Here is a 22,416-nt window from a genome sequence, read left to right as displayed (position 1 = left end):
GGAGCCTGCTTCTCCCTCTCCCACTCCCCCTGCTTGTGTTCCTTCTCTCACTGTCTCTCTGTCAAATAAATAAATAAAATCTTTAAAAAAAAAATGGATAAAATCTTAAAAAAAACCAAAACCCTCAAATATATCTAACTCCAGATTCATTTTCTTTGTTCTTTCTGCCTCACAGAGTTGCTATTCCTGGCAAATCTGTTGTTCTCAAAACCAAGATGGTACTGAATTAATATTCTAGACAAAAATATAAAAAACAACAATCTGAAGACACTGGAGACTGACCAAAAACAGAGAGAAATTGGGGCACCTGGGTGGCTCAGTCGTTAAGCGTCTGCCTTCTGCTCAGGTCATGGTCCCAGGGTCCTGGGATCGAGCCCTGCATCGGGCTCCCTGCTCCTCGGGAAGCCTGCTTCTCCCTCTCCCACTCCCCCTGCTTGTGTTCCCTCTCTCGCTGTGTCTCTCTCTGTCAAATAAATAAATAAATCTTAAAAAAAAAAAAATACCAATACTTAAAAGGCATAGAAAATGGAGTCTGTGCAGAATATTAAGTTGAAATGGGCAGAGAGGAAGGAGCACAATAGGTGAGTGAGATGTGGTGGCAATCAAAGGAAGAATGAAATCTGTCCATTGGGTTTAGCAACATGGAGCCTCTGAGTCACCTTGGTAAGAGTAGTGTCCTGTAGAAGAGAGGCGAGGTCCAAGCTAGATTGTAGTGTGTGGACAAGTGAACGGACAGTTCTTTGAAAGGTTGGTCATGGAGGAGAAAATTTTAAAGAGGGTAGAAGCTGGAAGGAAGTGGAGTTGAGGGGCTTTTACATGTTCAAGCTGGTAGGAATCTGATCACGTTAAAAGGCTGATAGGAAGAATTTGTTAGAGATCAAGAAGTTGGCTATAAGCTGAATTTAGACAGAATTTAAAACTCCCCTTGCAGTTCTTTACCCTATGCGTCCTTTTATCTTTTTTTATTCTAAATCAGTTCAAGTCCGTACTACTAATCACTCTGCTATTTCCGGGTTTCACTGTGGTCTTGTTATCCCAATGAGATGGCACATTCCGATACAGCAGGACCCAGACTGTTCCCCCTGATTTTGGTTAGCATTTAGTTCCCTGTCTTAGAGAAAACCCTCAACAGATACTTTTAGCGCTCTCATGTGTTTCTTTGTTTATTTTTTGAGGAAATAACTAATGTCTCCTGTGTGCCAGAAATTATTCTAGATGCTAAGAATATAAAAATCACTAAGCCAGACATACCTCTTTTTCCCAAGGACTTTATAATCTTGGGAGATAGTTAATAAATAATAAAACACAAAAGCAAAGTAATTATAGAATACTTATATAATCTATATATGATATATATAATTATATATAATATATAACATATATAATAATTATATATAATAATTATATAGATAATAATCCTGAGTGACTATATATATATGTATGTGTGCGTATATATATATATTCTTCTCCCTGAATTCTTTCCATTGTTGGGGAGAACACCCATAAGCAATTGGAGAGTTAAATGATATAAGATGGGAAGAAGAAGATAATAATAGAGACTATTGTTTTCTTCATGTAGTGACTTCTTTGTTGACTGTTTCTTTTTCGAGTGAGAGAGAATGAGAGCACGAGAGGGAAGAGGGTCAGAGGGTCAGGGAGAAGCAGACTCCCTGCTCAGCAGGGAGCCCGACGTGGGACTGGATCCCAGGAATCCAGGATCATGACCTGAGCCGAAGGCAGTCGCTTAACCAACTGAGCCACCCAGGCGCCCTGTTGACTGTTTCTAAAGTCAGCAGGAATATGATGGTTCTAATGGGCTGTGTGTTTTGGGAGTTTTGTTGGTTGGTTGTTACTTAGCATTTGAGAAACTAACCAACTCTCCACATTTTCTCTGTTCCCTTTTAGTCATTTGCCATCTTCCATGTATGAATGGCGGCCAGTGCAGTTCAAGGGACAAATGCCAGTGCCCTCCAAATTTCACAGGGAAGCTTTGTCAGATCCCAGTCCATGGTGCCAGCATGCCGAAGCTGTATCAGCATTCCCAGCAGTCAGGCAAGGCATTGGGAACGCATGTAGTCCACTCCACACATACCTTGCCTCTGACCATGACTAGCCAACAAGGAGTCAAAGGTAAGCTTATTTATTTTCTTTTTGCCCATTCGTCGGACTTCTGGTAACCTGCCAAACCCATACGGAAGCAAATATCTGCACACGGCAGGGCTGGTATTGAAACAGAAAGAAGTATGTGATCTGTGGCCCAAGAAGTGGCAGCAGGGACAGAAGATGGGCCCACCTTTGTGGCTGCGGTACTTTCTAGGCCATAGAGATTTGGAATCCAGGAAACAAACCAGAAAGGAGCCCATCCTTCTCTGCTGGCTCTGAGCACCAAGAGCTGTTACACGCACATTTCTGGCAGGGAAACAAAGATGAGCAAGGCTGTGTTCAGGCCCGTATAGGACGAATAAGCTAGTGGATCATATACTACCCGCTGGCGAATACCTAGTTTATTTTGTAGTTGAAGAGTGCTTGGTTTTAGTTATAAACAATCAGTTAACCTCACTGGGCTTCAGTTTATTCATCTGTAGAGGAAGGTAAACTAGGAGCTCAGAAATTCTTTTTTTTTTTTTTAAAGATTTTATTTATTTATTTGACAGAGAGACACAGCGAGAGAGGGAACACAAGCAGGGGGAGTGGGAGAGGGAGAAGCAGGCTTCCCGCAGAGCAGGGAGCCCGATGCGGGGCTCGATCCCAGGACCCTGTGATCATGACCTGAGCTGAAGGCAGATGCTTAACGACTGAGCCATCCAGGCGCCCCGGAGCTCAGAAATTCTATGACTAACTCATTCTTTTTAAACTTGGCATCTCTTCCATGCCCAGATTTTGAAAAAGGGTCAGAGAAGTGTGACTGGCCTTTACTCTGTAAAACTTGAATGTTAGCATCAGAAGATGAAATTGTATTTGAAAGCGGCAGAAAGTAAATACAGATATAAAATATCACACATAGGTCTTTGGTGAGGCCCAAGACGCACACGAGTACGTCCACACTCTGCTGTTCAGGCTAAGAGGATTACGCTTGGTGAAATTGTTACTTCCTCTGTTGATGTAGAATGGTGAATCTTCCAAGTTTGGCAGTGGAAACTCTGAGAGATGCAAAAGTAATCAAACTCTTGAGTCTTTACTACTATCCTTTGATAAAATGTACCCACCTATGACCACAGGCTGCATGGATTTCATAGTTTTCTGACTCTGAAAAAATTTTTGTCTCATGAATGTGTTACTGGGAGAGGCTTTAATTTCTCTTGATACTTCCAGTTTTATCCCTTAAAATACATAAATTTGGGTCTAGTTTGTGTTTTGGAAGTACCCTCTTATTCTCCAGAGTTGATGGCTATGCAGCAAAAATGCATATATACTCTGTATATTTTATCCCCGGGGTGGTATATATGCCTATAAATACATACGTGTGTACTTACTATTTCCTCTCATGCTGACTCGCATGTTAATTATTCATGACTAAGTTTTTCTCCTGATCTCTTTTAGTGAAATTTCCTCCCAACATAGTCAATATCCATGTGAAGCACCCTCCTGAGGCTTCAGTCCAGATACATCAGGTTTCAAGAATCGATGGCCCAACAGGCCAGAAGGCAAAGGAAGCTCAACCAGGCCAATCCCAAATCTCTTACCAAGGGCTTCCCGGCCAGAAGACCCAGACAGTACATTCCACATACTCTCACCAGCAAGTCATCCCCCATGTCTATCCCGTGGCCGCTAAGACACAGCTTGGCCGGTGCTTCCAGGAAACCATTGGGTCACAGGTAAGCAACACTGTCTAGCCCATGTTAGGAACACCTTCTAGATATGGTCTCATATTAGTAGGAAAGCCAGACTTGGTAAGATGATCTTCTACAGAAGGGGTTGGCAAACTGACCCACGGGCCTGTTTTTGTAAATAAAGTTTTACTGGAACACAGACACATCCATTCATTTACGTATGTGTATCCTTGCTTTCATGCTATTGATGATAAAATTATGTAGTGTCGGTGAGATCATTTGATAGCCAAATCCTAAAGTGTGGTCTGCAAAGCCCTGTACAGAAAAAGTTTGCTGTCCTCATTCTATAATATTAAGTAGTGACCTTTCATAATTGCTCCTGGAAGTCCATGATTGCCTGCTTATATATTTTTTCACTTAAGGTAATTTGTGCCTGAAACGTGTCGGGCATGAGATGTGGTATGGTGAGATGTATTCTGCAAAGATGTTTGAAAACCTTTCTGCCTTTCTGCAGTAGCTTGCAGGTTGTAGGTAGAGAGGAAATTTGACCCCTTTTTGTACTAATAACTTGGCATCTTTTCTCTCCTGATAAAAAATTCATAACTAGAATGGCAATGCAAGAGTTGTTTGAAATGCATTTTAATATTGAATTTACATGTAACTTTAGGCCTATATTTATATCATAATGTGGGAGAAAGGCTGAATTTTCTTTAAAACTCATTGTTGAATGTACATAGGAAAGGCAATATAAATATATTGGTTCCTCTACCCCAATTACTTTGTGCTACTTGTATGGGATCACATTATAATGATGTTGATTTGTCCTATGGTTCTCCTCTTGTCATTTGATGTGGTTTGGATCCCCCATGAGAGGATGGGGTAACTGTATTATTATTTAGCTGTTGTTACCTCAATATTAAAAAAAAATTTTGCGTGTGGGAAGTATTTGTAGGTAATAGAATCAATTATTACTGCTTTAGAAACCTAGAAAATACTTTTTAGGTACTGGACAAGTCCATGGTAGGGTTATAATCTTTCTTCCAGGGCAGTAAGACAAAATTGGTTTATAGACCCAAACAGAAAAGAGCACCCATGTAGATAGAGTTAAGGGTCTTGGCTACAGCCATGGGCCCAGCACTGTGCTAGGAAACCAGCTTCCTTATCTGTAAGGTAGAGATAAGAATATGGAGGTCTATCAAGATGAGGCAAGGTAATGTGAGCCCCGCTTTGCAAACGTTAGAGAACTCTGCAAATATTAGCTTAGAAGATACTTATCTATCCAGATAGTCAAACTTAAAAATAAAGTAGGTGATTGCTTATGTCCTGTAATTTCAGTAAAGCAAGGAAGGCTTGATTGCCCAAACACAACCTTTATCACCTGCCAGCAGATACCTGAAATATGCCCACTGAAGGGCACCTTTTCTTTGCTCAGTTGAAGACTGGGCTTAAGCAAATGCTTTTTGGGGAAGAAACATCATCAATTTAAATTTAGCTTAGAAGTGAAGACTGGATTCTTGTGCTAAGGGCAGGTTTATTTTTTTTTTTGTTTATTTTTTTTAAGATTTTATTTATTTGACAGAGAGCACAAATAGGCAGAGCGGCAAGCAGAGGGAGAGGGAGAAGCAGGCTGTCCACTGAGCAGGGCGCCAGATGTGGGACTTAACCCAGGACACTGGGATCATGACCTGAGCCAAAGGCAGACACTTAACCGACTGAGCCACCCGGGCACCCTGCTAAGGGCAGGTTTTGATAGGGGCAGTGGGCAGAACATAAACTTCATACTTCACAGTGTTGCCCTGGGTTAGCTTTGGAGAGAGAGGATGATTTTGATGCCATTTGCATTGTTTAGTCATTCCAGCTTGGGTTGGTCATGAAAAAGGAAAAAGCAGGTCCTTTTAAAACTACATGCCCAGTATCTTTCTCCCTAATTTCCAAGTTGGAACACAGAGCCTAAAAAGCAAGAAAATGAGGCATTAACAAACTTAGAATTTTTGTATAATAGTAGGGAGATGACTGCTAACTAGAAAGGGTAAAAACAAACTATTTACTTTTAAGCCTAAGCTGGATAATACAGTCAAAATGAATTGGATAGTTGGAGTTACCCAAATAATTCGAACTCTGTGGAATACTTTTGCCTTATCTGGATACTTTTCTGACTTTTGGTGTGAATGATCCAGACAGTGATCTCAGTTCTTAATTTATTTTGCATGTGTAGTCACTAATACACAGCTTCAAAATAAGACCTGTTTTCAGAAAACATTCTCAGTGTATATTTGTCTTCTTGTTACTGAGAAGTGTTGCTGGGTGCCTGTGATTGCCCAGTTAATTTGTGTAATTAGGATGATCTAGGTATTTAAAAATACACACTACTGGGGTGCTTGGGTGGCTCAGTTGGTTAAACGTCTGCCTTCGGCTCAGGTCATGATCCCAGGGTCCTGGGATTGAGTCTGGTGTCAGGGCTTCTTGCTCAATGGGGAGCCTGCTTCTCCCTCTTCCTTTATCCCTCCCCCTGCTTGTGCTCTGTCTCTGTCTTTCTCAAATAAATAAATAGAATCTTTTTTAAAAAAATATGCGCTACTGGTAAACAGTCAATAGTATATAAGATGTATCCTACAAGGGTGTTGGAAAATACGTGTACTTTTTGCTGTGGTTAGTTTATAAACAAAACTCCAGGAGATGTAGGTAGATTTTGAATGAATTGCAGAAACAACTGCATAAATGCTCACTCAGAGCACATTGCTTTGCTCAGTTTGAAACACTCTTATTAAGCTGCAGATTTTGGCTCTTGGGACTTTGAATGCCTTAGAGTCATCAGTAAGCACCTGTGTTTATGTGCTGCCATAAACAGTCATATAGAGAACAAATTTGGCATAATTTGCCCTTGTTTCTATGGCATATTCTAGTAATTAGACGGTAAACTTGGGGTTGAAAACCCAACATGAGCTGTGATCATGTACTTAATTCAGGGAATCTTTGTACAGTAGAATTTCAGGAACTGCTTGGATGGTGGAGGAAAATGTATGACTGGCTAGGAGAGCAAGCTTGCACAGAAGAGGGGGAGAATAATTAAACAAAGGGAAGAGAACAATACAAGAAATGGAGAAAGGAGTGTCAGGAAAGACCAGAGAAGTGAAATAGCTTGGGATCCCTGGCATGCGTCGGCACAGATAAGTGAAGCCCCTTACACCTGAGGCATAGTGCAATATAAACTACTTGGTGTCAAGGTAATAATATTCATGAAGCCCCCTTAACCAGGCAGGCAAAGTCAGAATCATTAGAAGTACGACAGCTGACGTGATGTGCCTCCCAACGTGATACAGTGTGGAGTTTACACATCATCCTTGAAGTCTTCTTGCCAAAAATGTTTAACCTGAATCTAATCAAGCCCTTACACCTTAATCTCTCCAGCTCATAGGGAATGAGGAAGCCAACTAAAAATATCACACACCTGCCTCCTCCATCAGATTCATAATGTAGGATATTATTGCCTGGTTTCTTCAAAAAATCTTCTCATGGGAAAAAAAAAAAGGCAGAGTGACTTTTCTAGAAAGAGACAAAGAGACACAATAACAAATGTAACATATGAAGCTTAATCAAATCCTGGTTAGAAAAACACACACATGGAACACCTGGCTCTCAAGGGCATTTGGGGAACAATTGGGGAAATCTAAATGGGACTGGATATTAGATGATACTTTGGAATTACTATTATTTAGGTATGATAATGATGTTGGGGTTATGTAGGACCGTGTCCTTATTCTTGAGAGATGAATGTTGAAAGTTTTAGGGGTAAAATGCCATGATGTCTATAATTTATTTTCAAATGCATTTTACACAGAAATATGGCAAAATTTTGACTGTTGTTGACTCTGAGAGGTGAGTATTCAAGTGATCACTGTGTTATTCTTTGAATAAGAGTATTTGAAAACTTCTTGAGGAAAAGAAACAGAAAAATGATCATTTTCTCGACTTGAGAGTAATTGAATTTTAAGCTGAACTTAAAAGTTGTAACTTTGATACATTTTATGAATTTTAAGAAAGTAATTTTGGAAGTTTCAACTTAGGAAAGAATGGGTGGGTGGATGTGGAAATGGTAGACATGAGGAGGGCCAGGGAAGAGAAGTTGGCCTTGGTCCATTTGTGAATTGACCAGGGTCCAGTCTAAGAAGTGAAGTTGAAAATAAAGATGAATCTCTGAGCTTTTGTGAAGAATCAAGCATCAGGATTTGATTATGGGCTGTGGCAAAGAAAAAGATGGTGATGAGTTGGACCTTTCTGAAATTCCTTGCTTCAGAAATCAGATAAATGCTCACTCTCATTGATTAACTGACCCCGGGGGAGGATAGTAAGGTGAAGATGAGTAACTACATCTTTGTTTTAAGCAGCCCCATCCTTGACTGACATCAAGAATGGTGTATTCTTGCGTATCAATTGGGAAACCCAGTGTTGTTTCAGAGATGGAATGAGAATGGATGAATGGACAAGATTTAGTAGGCAGCAAGTAGATCTAGTGGTGATGAAATCATGAGAACAGAGGACATCTCTTTGGCTTGTATTATGAAGAGAAAAGAGCAGGAATAATGTGATTGGAAATTTACAATGTTTTTCACTGACAGAGTGTGTCAAGATACAAGGGCGGGAGGTGAAGTGGGGAGGAGGAATCCATCCTATTGTTAGTTACTGTTACAGAAAGTGATGTTCCATCTTTTGAGTCCTAAAAATAATTTCTTGTTCTTCAGACCATATAAAGTATTTATTTCTGTGTGAATCGGCTGGGTACAGGCATCATTAAATTCATGTTAAAGTATTAAAAGGATAGAAAATAATGGAACGTATGGTGTGGCTAAGAGGACTGGGTTTCTTGAATGTCAATCAAATTTGAAGCAGTCAGCAAGTTATAATTTTGGCATTTAGGTATCTGTGCTACCTGAAGTAAATTGTGATACATGTTTGAAAACATTTTGGAGGGTTTGCTTACTGTATAGATCAAATTAGAATTACATCTCCAATGGCTACAATTACCAACTACTTTTAGGAAAAATCTCATGTTATTTCAAATGCTTAAAACTTGAACATTTCCATGCTAGTTTTCATCTCTAAGGAGAGGCCAAATTTCAGAAAATACCCCTCCAATTTCTTTTTCCATCACAGGGACATTGAATATGTATACCTTTTCCATTGTACACGGGTTTCCTTTGTTTTAAATTGGTTCTCTTAACAGTGACCTAAATTTGAAACTTACTTGGCATTTGAGTTTTTGGTTGTTTTAAGCATGTTTTATTTGTTGCCCAGTTGCTGGAAACAAACATTTGCAGTGACCTAATGATGCCAGATGGTATGAAAAGACCTTGTCTGAGAAGTGTTTAGAATCATGATGTAGGGCTTGGGGTCCAGCGTCCATGCTTGGTTCTGCCATTGCCCAGTTGTGCAGTCATGTGCTCTTTGTTAAACATGGGACCATGCCCCTTAATTAGACACAGACATTACAAAACGAGACAAAAAATTCAAGTACTTCAAGACCTTCCTGTTGCAAATGCCAAAAGAGCAGAAAATTCCACATATAAACACCTGAGTTAACTAAGAACAGAAATACTGGAAAACCTGAAGTAGGTGTAAACAGAAAAGATATTTTTAGTACAGTGCTTTAGCACAGATAAAGATGATCAAACAACATGCAAACCCACTTTTGTAGTTTGCAAGTATAAAATGTCCATAAGTTAAAAAAAAAAAAACCCATAAGAAACAAACTCTAAGATTAAATTCTCTAATACGCATTCTGTAGAAAAAAATAATCCTTATGTGGATTAGGAAGAAGAGAAAGGAGCAGTACTTGCTGTGAAGTCCAGAAATTATTGGAAAAGCCTTTCTTTGCTTTAATTCCTGCTCATACAAATAATAAGAGCTGGGGCAAAACTGAGTTAAAGCACCCAAGAATTATTTGGGGGATCCTCTTAGAGGTTCCAGAAGTTGTTCTAACAGTTCTCTTTAGACAGGAAAAATGGAAACAGAATGGGCCTTTGGAGAAATAATTGGATATAATTGGAAATAGGTCTTTTTTGGCAGATAAATTCAATAACATCCCCAGTCTCTAAACCTTAGTAATAAGACACACACACACACACACACACACACACACAGTTTTTGAAGGGTCAAACAGATGCACTTAACTTTTGTTTTAAAAAAATTTTTTTAAGTAAACATGGAGAAATTAACAGGAAAGTGTGAGCTCATCAAAGTGGAAACTATCCTAATTATGGCTGAAAGTACTTTTTAAAAAAGTCTCAATTCTTCTGTGACAGGACTTTGAAGAAAAATATTTCTTGGTTTCTACCACACAGAAGCTGATGAGAAAGTAGGGAAACAGATACCAGGCCTGTCAGTCCCACATGGCAGAAAAAAAATACAGATGGATGCATAGACAGCCATGTGGATTGTTACCGCTCTACATATAGAGACAGAGACCAGACTTTAAGAATCTCTTCTCAGTGATGGAAAATGAATTTAGTGCTCAATTAAAGGGTCTGGGACATTAAGTTCTGCTTAGAAATCTTTAGTTTTCCACAGAGTCGCCTCTGCTGTGACCGTTAGTGTTGTTGGAATGAGGTGTAAAGCTAAGATGAAATAGCTGGTTGAGGATACTCTGATGGGGATGGTGCCAGAATCATTGTAACACTTTTCATATGGGTTATTTCGCTCAACTGAGGCCACAAGCGACATAAGGAGCTGAGACTTCTTTTTTTTTTTTTTTTAAGATTTTTTATTTATTTGTCTGAGAGAGAGAATGGGAGACAGAGAGCATGAGAGGGGGAGGATCAGAGGGAGAAGCAGACTCCCCGCTGAGCGGGGAGTCCGATGCGGGACTCGATCCCGGGACTCCAGGATCATGACCTGAGCCGAAGGCAGTTGCTTAACCAACTGAGCCACCCAGGTGCCCTGGAGCTGAGACTTCTAAAGAAGGAATAACGATAAGACATTTTGCCAAAGACGCTTGGCCCCTCGCGGATGTATTATCCCCTTCTGTGGGAAGGGGGACGGAGTGTCCCAGGCAGGGTCACCAGTGGGTACAGGTGTGCATGCGGCCCTCGCCCCTTCCCCATTTGCCCAGCCACATGCTTTGAGGGGCAGGGCCGTCCCAGGTGAACTTGGCCTTCATCTTCTTGCAGACGTACCGCTGAGCAGTGACTGGGGAAGGCTGGGCCAGGGCTATCAGACATCTGCCCTCTCTGTGAGCAGAGAGCCCCACTGGGGTGTGCTGATTGCATTTACTGAAGTTTGGCCTCCTTCGGGTGGAATAAGTCATTAACACCAGGCACTTCCTATGACATCTGGGTTTTTCTTCAGTATCCCACTCAAATACTCCTTTGGCATAATCTAAGAAGTACTTAATTGAGTGTTAGTGAGTCTGGTTGTCTCCAGTGGCTCTAAAGTGGCCACCTTGCTGAAGCTTACCTGTGTCAACAGCAGAGGTATCCCTGAACGTGTCCCACACATATCAGTGATGGGAGCCTGGAGCTCTCCAGCAGTGGCTGGTCTTGTTCCAGCAGCCTCTGCCAGACCTCCTTCGTGCAGGGCCCCTCTTCCTTCGAGTTGAAAGGATCAGTAAAGACAGGGATAAGATCCAAAGGGAGAAAGAGCTGCAGGAAAGGGAGCATGTCTGCATGTCACTGGGCTTCTGCCAGGGGCAGGGAGAACTGCTAGTTTGACTTGGATTGAGTGTGGGACTGAGACATTAGGATAATCAAAATATAGATTCTTAGAACTGAAGTAGAGTCTTTCAGAGAATGGACGATGACCCAGACATTACCCTTCCTACTGCCTAATACCGTTCTTCACCCAGGCCAGAGTCTTCTGGGCGCCTACGAGTGTCCAGAAGTGTTCACTCCTTTGAGTGTTCACACCGCTTGACCTGTTTCATAGACACGTTTACATTTCCTGGGTCCTCCTCAAGCCCCTGATCTCAGATGATTTTCATTTTATTGGCAATGAAAATGCCTTTATCATGACATGGAATATCAAATTTCCTTGTTTTATACCTCTAGGCTCACTAAAATAATATATCCTATTAATAATTAGACTCCCATGTTTGCTGAGCAACAGGCATTGAAATGAATTATGGGGCAGTTGAGAATGGAAGCATGTGAGGTCAGTTCAGATACTGGCAACGTGGCATGATTTTGTGGTCATGATATTTGACGATGACAATTCTGAGTATGTTGGAAGTAGTTTTAAGGGACCAAGGCTTGAGTTGCCGGTTGATTTGGGCTCTGTACATTACAAAAATGTTTAAGGAGTTGCAGCTGATATTCTAGGGTCTGTTGTTTCTTGGCTTTGTCTACATGATCCTTTAGAATTGAGATTTGCTAAAACAAAGTGGAATCATCTGGTTTACTTAAAAAAAAAAATCGAAATAAACCTCAGTCCCCTGGAATCTGACCCATAAATTTGTGGAGAACAAAGCAGCATTGCCCTGTGTTGAGAGATTACAGAATGACTCCCCTGCGCTGCCCTGACCCTTCTCCCACAATGATGATAGTACAGGGTTCTTTTTCTTTCTCATCCTTCCATTTTTTTTCTCCTGTTGTCTCCTTTTATATATCAGAAAAGGTATATATAAGATAGAATATTCTGTCGCATTGAGGTCTTTGTTTATGAGACTGTCTTTATTCTAGTGATGCTGTTGTGCAAACAGACTTGCAATTTCTATTTTGAAGTAGTTGTTTCGGAATCCGTTTATGAGCTGCATAAGAAAATTAGACTGTCTTTGATCTTCTGCAGCTCACTCATTTGCTAGAGTCTCAATGGATCGAAGGCTTCCAATGGTCAATTCAGCCTCCAGCAAGCAAGGATTTGCACCATTGAGGATATTTAAAATAGTATGTCTTCAGCCCTGAAGAGAATTCTGAAATCCAGACAGAGGAGCTCTAAATATTTTGAACGAAAACAGCAATGCTTTCAAGATGACACTTTGAAGAGGTCTGGTTTAGAATGTTCAGGCTTTAACAGAGTTGTTCAGAAAATGGTATGAACGTTCTGGGGCTTAGGGGCAGGCATCCTAGTAAGACAGTGCATTTGTATAAAATTGATAGCTGATGGAGAATGTTGACATTTATGACCTTACTTGACCTTTAAAACACAAGGAAAAGTTGGTATATTTGTCTCCCATTTACTTATGTGAAACCCCAGGCTCAGAAGTAGGGACTAGCTCTGTTGGGGTTTCCAGGTCCATAGATCTTTCTCCGTTTTGCAAACTCGCCATATCTCTGGCCCTCGGTTTTGTTCGTTTTTCAAATAACTTTGGCTGAGAAGACTACCACGGCCTTTTTTAGCCCTGCAGTCCTCTGATTGTGATAATTTTGACATCTTTCTTCTTTTCCACCATGGTCCTACGTGCCGCTGAGAGTTACATATGCACAGGATCTGTGGACAGAGCAAACTGCACAAACATCAAATACATCAAGACCTACAATGATCTCCCAAATCCAGCCTGACCCGAGAGCCTCCACTCCAATGTTGGCTCCTCCAAAAAGCCTTCCAATCCTTCAGCCCACGTTCTCTCTCTCCTCCCTGAACTCTTACTGCATTTGGAATCCAATCAGACCATTTTGAATGTAATTATCTTCAAATTGTTGTTTTTGATCCTCTTTTCCCCACAAGGCTGTGCTGCTTGTGAGGGCAGGGCCATTTAGGAATTGACTCAGTGCTGGGCAGAGAGGAATAGTCAGTAAATATGTTATTAGGTTCAGCTAGGTTGTGCGGCCGTCCTAAATGAACATAACAAAAGCTTGCATTTTGCAGAGAGCTCTGTGCTAGATCTCTCTGAGTTTCAGGCTGATGGGCTTCCACCATGTTAATGCTTGCTGTCTGGAATATGTGGCCTCCTTAATTCCTACAATGGAGAGAAAGAGGTGCTGCAGGGGACACTCCTTTTCCTACAACCCTTGTTTCAGAATGAGTCACTTGGCCCTGCCTGTCAGGGCTATGGACTCAATTGTGGCCCTCCCAAAACATATGTTGAAATCTCAAACTCCAATGTGACTTTATTTGGAGATAGAGTCAATAAGGAGGTAATTAAGATTCAGTGAGATTATAAGGGTGGAGCCTTGAGATGACAGAATTAGTGTCCTTTTAAGAAGTGATACCCGAGAACTCCCGACTCCCGTTCTCTGCCATATGTGGACACAGCAAGATGGCAGCCTCCTACAAGCAAGGAAGAAAGACCTCACCGGAATTGGCCATGCTCATACGTCTTGCCCTTTAGGCCTGTAGAGCTGTGGGAAAATGGTCTTCTGTTATTTAAGCCCCCCAGTCTGGGATATTTTGTTAACAGTAGTCTGAGCTGACTGATGGTAGTTAGGAAGCTGGCATATGCGGGGAAGCTGGGACAAGTGGTTCTTTGGTGAGCAGTGAATGTTCCCACCACAAGCGGCAGAGTGTGGTCAAGACAGACCTGGTTTCCTGCTCCCAGGGAACTAAAGAAACCTATTAATATGATTTGTGGCATTTAGTTTTTCTACACTATTTGCAACCAAACCACAGGTAATTATTAGTTTTGAGTTCTGTGTACTTGGATAAGGCACAGAAAACCTGGGAGCGTAACCAGATGAGGCACGTGTTAAAATTTACACAATGGTATGAGGCCCAAAATGTTTTTTGTTCCTTGCATGATCTCTACATAGACAAAAAAGAACCTGAGAAGCACTGAAGCTTAATACAGAAAATTTCCCTCAATACAGTTGTAGAAAGAAGCATTGGGGAAAAGAGGCCTTTATGGTCATCATTTTGGGAGTGATCCGGTTGTCATGGTAATAACAGCTATGTCTGTATGCCCCTCTTTATTTCCCCCTCAACACGAGTCTGTCTTTTTAGTCACATCCTTGGTAATGGAACTTTGAATAAATTTCATGTTCTCACCATCGAGTGCTAGGATTTATGATGTGATTTGTGTTGTTTTGCTGCAAGGACAGACTAACGGGAATTATGATGTCAGAATATAATCATGACAATACGTATTCTTTTCACAATGTAAGAATAGCAAGATACATATATCACGACTGTTGAAATGCTCAAATCATGGTAGAGATGGAGGAAATATCTCAAATTTAATTGTTTCTTTAGAAAAGATGTCAAGCAGAATCAGAAGTTTCATGCTTAGGAATTTTTTTCCCCCTTTGTAGGTTACTTTTTAAAACCATTTCTGCCTTCGTGTAACTTTTAAAATACCATTTCATAAACTAAAGTAGTTGTCTGGAATTCCTTGAAGCCCATGGTTTGGCTTCAGCAGGCTTTAAACAAATACACTGTCAGAAATCAATGTGGATACGTTTCCAGCAGTTAATGCCCTAGTCACAGTAGATATTTTGTAAAATCAATAGCCTGAAATATCAGAGGATTATGGTTGTATCAGATACCCCAAATGCCTAACATTGTTTTAATTACTCTAATAAAAGAAAGCTGGGTGGATAAAAAAAAAAAAAAAAAAACCTTGCCTATAAAGAATGTTCTGCTCAAGCCAAAGCAAATTTTTTACAAGTTCTTTTAGAAAATCTGGAAGTATTTAAGCGTTTTCCTCTTCTTATGAGACAATGCCTGTTACACCGCCAGTGCTCTGTCGTACGATATTCTCCTTTACGACAACAGGCTTTTAGGACAAGTTGATCACATATGTTGCTCTAGTTGCATTAATGATAGGCTTAGATATTTGGACCCTCTTTCCTACTGGCACATAGAAATAAACATATTTTAATGTTCTAGTGCATGGACACTGAAGAGCTCTCCCGAGGTTTTCCAGTTTAGTTTGGGGCCACAGTCGGTCCAGAGGCTACAGGAACTCCGTTTAGCTTGGAAGATGGGCAGAAGTCACTTTGCCGGAGTGGAGATGTGTTTGTATCATAGTGAAAAAGATTGATGATAGGAATAAAGAAGAGCTGTGACAGAAGTTTGGATGAATCCACCCCATTATATACAGTTAGAACTTCCCCGTAAGGGACCTCATTCTGGTTTTTACGAAAAGAAGTCCAGGATTTCCAAAAAAGGGATTCACATTCCTCAACCAAATTTAGAGTACTGAGGGTAGAGCTTCTGTTTGCCAGAAAACCTCAGTTTTGTGCCAGAACGTTGGAATAAGATCATCTAGCTCTGGATGGAGATGAACATCTCAACTGCATAGGTGGGATAATTTACAGGACACCCATGCAGTATGGGGTGATCAGTCATAACGTGACTTTATAATGGGTCACAGCTCAAGGTATGCAAAATCTGCATCTCCATGACTATCTTGAATAATTTCTGATACTTTGCCTCTTGATAATCACAATGCAATTCGTTATAATTACTATAATCTAGAAAATAGCTGTTTAAGAGCTGAGACTATTTTCAGGAAGACAGAGCTACCTTTTTTTGTGAATACTGGCTATCAGGAAAGGGGTGAGCATGAAGTAGGGTCAGGAAGAGGAGACCCATACTGATTATCACTGATCACACTGATCTAGGCCAGGGTGTGATGTTAGGACTGGCAAACAGGCAGCATCATGTAATGTCCTGTATCCATCTGGCCAGACAGGGGACATTTAAGGAACACTGACCTTCATAGGATTTCCCTGACACGGCAAACCATTCCACTCCTAGCTCCCTGGTTATTCTCTACCTCTGCACTGGAGCCTTTATAAAATCATAGAATGTAGGCACATCATTGAGGATTAGCATCCTTAAAACTTTGTTGATGAGGAAGCTAAAGTCCAGAGAAGTGAATTAGTTAGCTTCACGTCAGGTATTGACTTTGCGGTTGGTGAGGACTAGAACTGAGCTTTGTGGTTCCTACTTCAGTGTTCTTTGTACTATTTCATCCTGGCTCCTAGGCCATCTCTTTTGGACATGGAGTATTCACAAGAAACCATTGCTATCTGTATACATTGGCTCAGGCTGCCATCACAAAATACCGTAGTCCGGGTAGCTTACACAACCCAAACTTACTTTCTTACAGCTGGGGAGACTGGAAGTCAGATCGAGATGCTCACAGATTCAGTTCCTGGTGGGGCTGTTTTCCTGGTGTCCAGACACCCACCTTCTTGATGTGCTCATGTGGTAGAAAGAGAGGGAATCTGTGCTCTGTCTTCATTCCCCTCCTTCTAAGGACACTAATCCCATCATGGTGGCTCCACTCTCATGACTTCATTTAAACCTAATTACTTCCCCTCTAGAGAACAGACTGAGGGTTGATAGAGGGGAAGTGGGCAGGGGATGGTCTCAGTGGATGATGGATATTAAGGAGGGCACTAAATGCCACTTACGACGGGCACTGTTACATGTAAGTGATGAGTCACTAAATTCTACTCCTGAAACCAGTATTCCACTGTATGTTAACTAACTAGAATTTAAATAAAAATTTGAAAAAAATTAATTAAAAATAAATAAATAAATAAATTAGGCATAGTAAGAGATTAGCAATTATAACAATATACTGTAATAAAAGTTATATGAATATGGAAAAAAATAAAAATAAACCTAATTACTTCCCAAAGGCCCCACCTCCCTATGTCATCACATTAGAGCTCAGGGCTTCAGCATAGGGATTTGGGGGATGAGGCACATATTCAGTGGATAACACCAGCTGAACCTAGAAGGACAGATATATTTCTGGGATCTGTTTTAGTGAGTTCCATGTTCTGCAGTGTTTTATGACTAAGCCCTGGGTGCTTGTAGGCAAGAGGTGCAGAGTGGGCTCTGCTATTCTGGCTTCATGGTCTTGATCTTTTGGCACCAAGACATGGTGGGTGACCAAAAGGATCTGGATGTCCCCAAAGTGAAATTTGCTACTTGAACATTGATATTAACTGGTTGAATTATGTAATTCAGTGACATCATGTGTTTCTTGAGAATTAAAATGAAATCCATACAGTTAGAAATCTTCCATAGCATTTATTCTTTGAGCATTTATTTTTTCACTAGCCAGAGCACTTTTGTGAAAACTTGAACATTTTTAGCAAAATTGTAATATCTTCTTTTTCTTTTCACATTTTTTTTTTTTAAAGATTTTATTTATTTATTTGACAGAGAGAGAGAGACAGAAAAGAGAGGGAACACAAGCAGGGGGAGTGGGAGAGGGAGAAGCAGGCCTCCCGCGGAGCAGGGAGCCTGACGCGGGGCTCGATCCCAGGACCCTGGGATCTTGACCTGAGCTGAAGGCAGACGCTTAATGACTGAGCCACCCAGGCGCCCCTTCTTTTCACATTTCTGTATCTAAATTATTTTTATATCTCTTTTCTTGATAAATTGAATCTGGGACATTGTATACTGAATAATTGTTAGGTTACTTAGTCCTTTGTTAAATCAACCCGGGTTTCTAGGTGAGTGTCCTGGAGAAAGGGATCTAACATTGTGAGCCTAGTGCATGCTGGCCATCTAACTGTCTCATATGTATTGTCTCAGTCCTCTTGAGAGCTCTGTGAAAATGGGCATTTTTAGTTATGTTTTATAGAGGAGAATATAGGCAATGAGAGGTTGAGAGTTTTGCCATGGTAATAATATATGTGGTAACTGGTCAAGTCAGCCAACGTCAACCCGTGTTGGTCCAACCTCAAAAGCTGTGTGTGCTCTTACCATTTACTCTGTTATGGATCATCTTTACACTACTCACTTGGTCCACAGGGACTGTGATTGTGTGGAAAGGTCAATTTCACCTTCAGAGAGCACCAATTCTAATGGACACAGAGATGACTGGGTGTGTGCTTTGTGGGGGATAGCATTTGTTGGGGAAAGAGCTCTTTTTGTGCTGAACTTAAAAACTCCCTTGTGGGGCACCTGGGTGGCTCAGTTGGTTAAGTGTCTGCCTTTGGCTCAAGTCATGATCCTGGAGTCCCTGGATGGAGCCCTGCATTAGGCTCCTTGCTCAGCAGGGAGTCTCCTTCTCCCTCTGCCCCTCACCCCGCTCATGGGCACGCACACGAGATCTCTCTCTCTCACATAAATAAATAAAATCTTAAAAAAAAATAAAACCTCCCTTGTGCTCTTTCCTTGAGGAGAAGTATTGCTACTAGTCCTTTAATAATTATCCAATTTTGGTTTTTTTTGGTCCTCTGATAACCTTTCATGTTGACTTTAAATGTATTTTCTTCCTCCCCCCACTCCCCCATGAACAATATACTCTATGCTGATAATTCTTTTTTACTCTTGAGGGGAAGTTGCAGATGTAGAACACTATACTTATATAAAAACAATTTTTTCCTTCTCTTTCTCCTCCTCTTTATCAATATTTCTGTGTTTGCCATTACTTCAAAGATGCCAGATATTTCCCTGGAAGCAATCCAAAACTTTTTGCTTTGGGAAAAGGAACTATCTTCTGATCAATTTGGTACCTAACCACAAACTGAATCCCAAATTTGGAAAATTCTCCATGGCTCAGCTCTGCCTCATTCTCTGACTTTCCCCACCCACTCTCTCTGTTCCTCTGTCTTTGGCCTGCCTTCCTCCACCCTTCCCCTCCCACCCACCTGCCCCTGGGTCCTCTCCCAGTTGGTGGTCAGTCTTGGGCTTAGCTAGAGCTGCTCCATCTCTTTGGAATCTGTCTCTCCAGTCCAGCGGCTGAGTCACTGTCTTGTTTCAGCTCTTGCTTAAACACAGTCCTGCATACTCTTGCAAGAGTTGCAGTGAGTCAGCCTTCTCTGTTCTTTCATGTTTTACTTCAGTGCATTTAAAAAATCTGTATCACTTCAACATTTTTAAGTTGTATTTTTTTTTTGGCTCCAGTGCCTTATTCTCTTTGGGAAAACATTCTTTATTTAAACTCAGTATTTTATGCTTTATTGTAGAATGGTTCCTGATCACAAAGTAAAACGAGTTCTGTACGTGTGATAAATGATAATTCCCAAGAGTATTTTGATATTGTCATTTTAAAATGTCTTAAATAGGAAAACTAAATAGTAGGTCCTTGACATGGTGGCCATCTCCATCGAGTGGCCCTTTTACTAGTGGAATATCTGAACCGTTTTAATAAATGTATGCTAGGAAGCTAACAGATAGCCAGCTCTTGAACATTTTCTAGGTTGTACTCAACACGGGACACCAGCTGAGAGGGCAGACGAGGATTCAGCCCACGCTCTGTTTACTGAATGCTATGTCCTGATGCACAACACATCTTAAGGGTCACTTTTTTCCAGTCCCTGCACAGGAGCTGAAGGGATAGGGCAGACAGACATCATTTAATCTCGCCACAATCCTTTGCTGTTGGGATTATTGTCCCATTGTCCCATTATTAGCCCAGAGAGGCTGGACAGTCTGGTGAACATCTCACTGCTCCTGAGAGAGAGTGGGGATTTGGATCCAGGTTTGCTAATTATAATCCAGCACCCTCTTCTTTTACCCACCACTGGATCTTCCTTCCCCAGATCCCGGCAAAACACAGCAAACACTCTTAGAATGAGGATACTGTGGGTACTAGTAATTTTAAGGCATGAAAATGAAATCTTATGAAGCCATGCTCCGATATTTATCACAACCTCCTCAAATTACCATTCATCTCTGGAGCATCTCCAGTGGTGAGTTTTTAATTGACAAAAATGACGGGCCTTGGTTGCCAAATGGTAAGTTTTGAACTATCATTCCTGCTCATGTATTTATAGGGAGATCTAAAAACAAGGGCAATCTCAGCTTAACTTTGAGGATCAAGAAAGTGCCAATGTAGTACCTCAAAGCTGAGGTTGAAGTCTGAAGTTTTCTCAGCCGGGTCAAGATTTAGAAAAGTACATTATTCCACAGTCTGTTTATTCTTAACAATTACTTTAAAAATTAAAGGTTTTCGTGCCATCGCGTGTGATAATTTTGTGTTATAAAAGGTAAAACACGGCTATTCATGGAGCAATTGTAACAATTCTTGAATAGCTTTACCTTTGGAGACATAGTGCTGATACAGGGAGGGAGGAAAGGTCCCTGAATTATTTTCTTGCACTCAGTCTTCTAAGAATCATGGCCAGTGCACTGGTAAATTGGGGCTGGGGGTAGCTCTATGTTTTTCTCTTTTCTGTCTAGTTTACATAAGTCCTGTAGGAGGAAGCTCAGCCTGGGGTGAGCATCTCTGGAGAGACTAATGTGAGGAAGGAAGGAATACATTTAAAAAGATGGTTAGGAGTGCATCTACCCAAACACAGTCCTGGACACAGATGTGAGAGCAACAAAAGTTCTTCAGGTTGGCTCCAGTGTCTCGTAATTTGCCTTTTCTAAATCAAGTAATGTGACCTATCAGTAGGTATTGAACACAGAACCCCAGACCTGGCAGAAACCATAGAAGTCACCCACTTCATATCCTGGACATTCCTGCCTGGTGGTCCTCCAGCTTCTGCTCCCAGTGAAGATGTCAGCATCTTCCATTGCTGAGGAGCATTCACTGTCAAAAAGGTTTCCTGCTGAATGACATAAATCCTCTCTTCCTTTGATTTGTGGCCTTTAGTCCTGCTCATCCCTTTATCACGCACCTGGCTTCGGCCAACAAGCTTGCTTAACATATCTCAATTCCACCATCATGGTCATACCATGATGAGGAGAGTCTCGCCTCTCCTTTCTTCGCTTGTCGCTCACAGGACCTGGTTATCAGAACCAGCACTGTTCTGCTTGCTGCTCTAGGTGGGTCGTGCTTTTGCCGAACCTAGCACGGACGTGTGGAGTAATAGTGTCCCCGGTGTGCAGCCCGAGGGTGGGTGAGGTTTTTGAGGAGCTCCAGCACAACGCTCATTTGACAGGATAGATTTTTCTTTCTGGCTTGAGATAGCTAAATATTGGTTGTAAATTTTTTAGTACATTTCTTCTGGATGGCTTATACATAAGAGAGGCCTTGAAATGAGAGATAGGCTTTCTCTGAAAATGTGGTGAATGAGTCACATAGGAGAAATTCCATTTGTGTTTTTAACTTGTCAAAAATCACCTCAATCTGGGCATAAAAATGCAGTTGGGCAGAGCCCGTCTTGGGTCCTTGGGATGGTGTCTCATGAAGAAGCAGAATCCACTACTTGTAGAGAAGGGCATTCTGAATGCTAACTCCTCCTGTTCTTCGTGATTCTCCCCAAAGTGACCTTTAGTGTGGAGGAGAAAAGATCCTCTTCCCCCTTCTTTTTCCTCTGGCTACTTCCTACATCCAAGTCAGACCTCATGGTGGTAGGTGTAATCTCTTGTGTGAGAGCCTGCCTGTGGCCACAAAGATCTCTCAGGCCTTTTCTGGCTCGCATGGAAGCCTCTTCATAATTAACTACCTCAAGGGGCATGTGTGAGTTGTGCCTTGTTATAAGCCTGACTTCATCCCTTGCAGCCTATTATTATCTTGTGCAGGCCCAATTTTGAGAAGAACACACAGTTTCGTGGTACCACCTACACCGTCATTTATTTAATCGATTTGGATGGTTTGTGCTGCTCTTGGCCTTGGACCTGCAAAAACAAAGCCATGGGATAAAGCAGCCCGAATCCTGTAATGAAAATCTTGTACCTTTTCTGAGGCCTGGTAGAGAGAGATGATTTATTTTTACCCTACCAAATAAAACATTCTAGGAATCTGAGGTGAAAATTGGATTTTAACTGCTACTAAAATTTTGAGCATATAAAATCCCCAAGTGTTGAAAGTTTTACTTGATGAAGAGAAGAACCTGAAGAGTCTAGTACAAGAATGATC

At 41.2% G+C, this 22,416-nt stretch overlaps 1 protein-coding gene across 14 annotated transcripts in view; it reads left to right on the top strand.

The window, feature by feature from the left end:
- Positions 1 to 22,416, top strand: part of LTBP1 (latent transforming growth factor beta binding protein 1) — a 255,388-nt gene that overhangs the window by 66,989 nt on the left and 165,983 nt on the right. For all 14 annotated transcript variants that reach the window (XM_081796946.1, XM_081796942.1, XM_081796945.1 and 11 more), the window contains 2 exons: positions 1,906 to 2,130; positions 3,541 to 3,815. In XM_081796946.1, coding sequence (XP_081653072.1) covers positions 1,906 to 2,130; positions 3,541 to 3,815 — 500 coding nt within the window. The remainder of the gene's footprint in view (positions 1 to 1,905; positions 2,131 to 3,540; positions 3,816 to 22,416) is intronic.

The sequence above is a fragment of the Leptonychotes weddellii genome, chromosome 10, assembly GCF_054177405.1.
Source record: "Leptonychotes weddellii isolate Sample4059 chromosome 10, ASM5417740v2, whole genome shotgun sequence".
Classification (NCBI taxonomy): Eukaryota; Metazoa; Chordata; class Mammalia; order Carnivora; family Phocidae; genus Leptonychotes; species Leptonychotes weddellii.
This window is presented reverse-complemented; position numbering and strand designations above follow the sequence as displayed.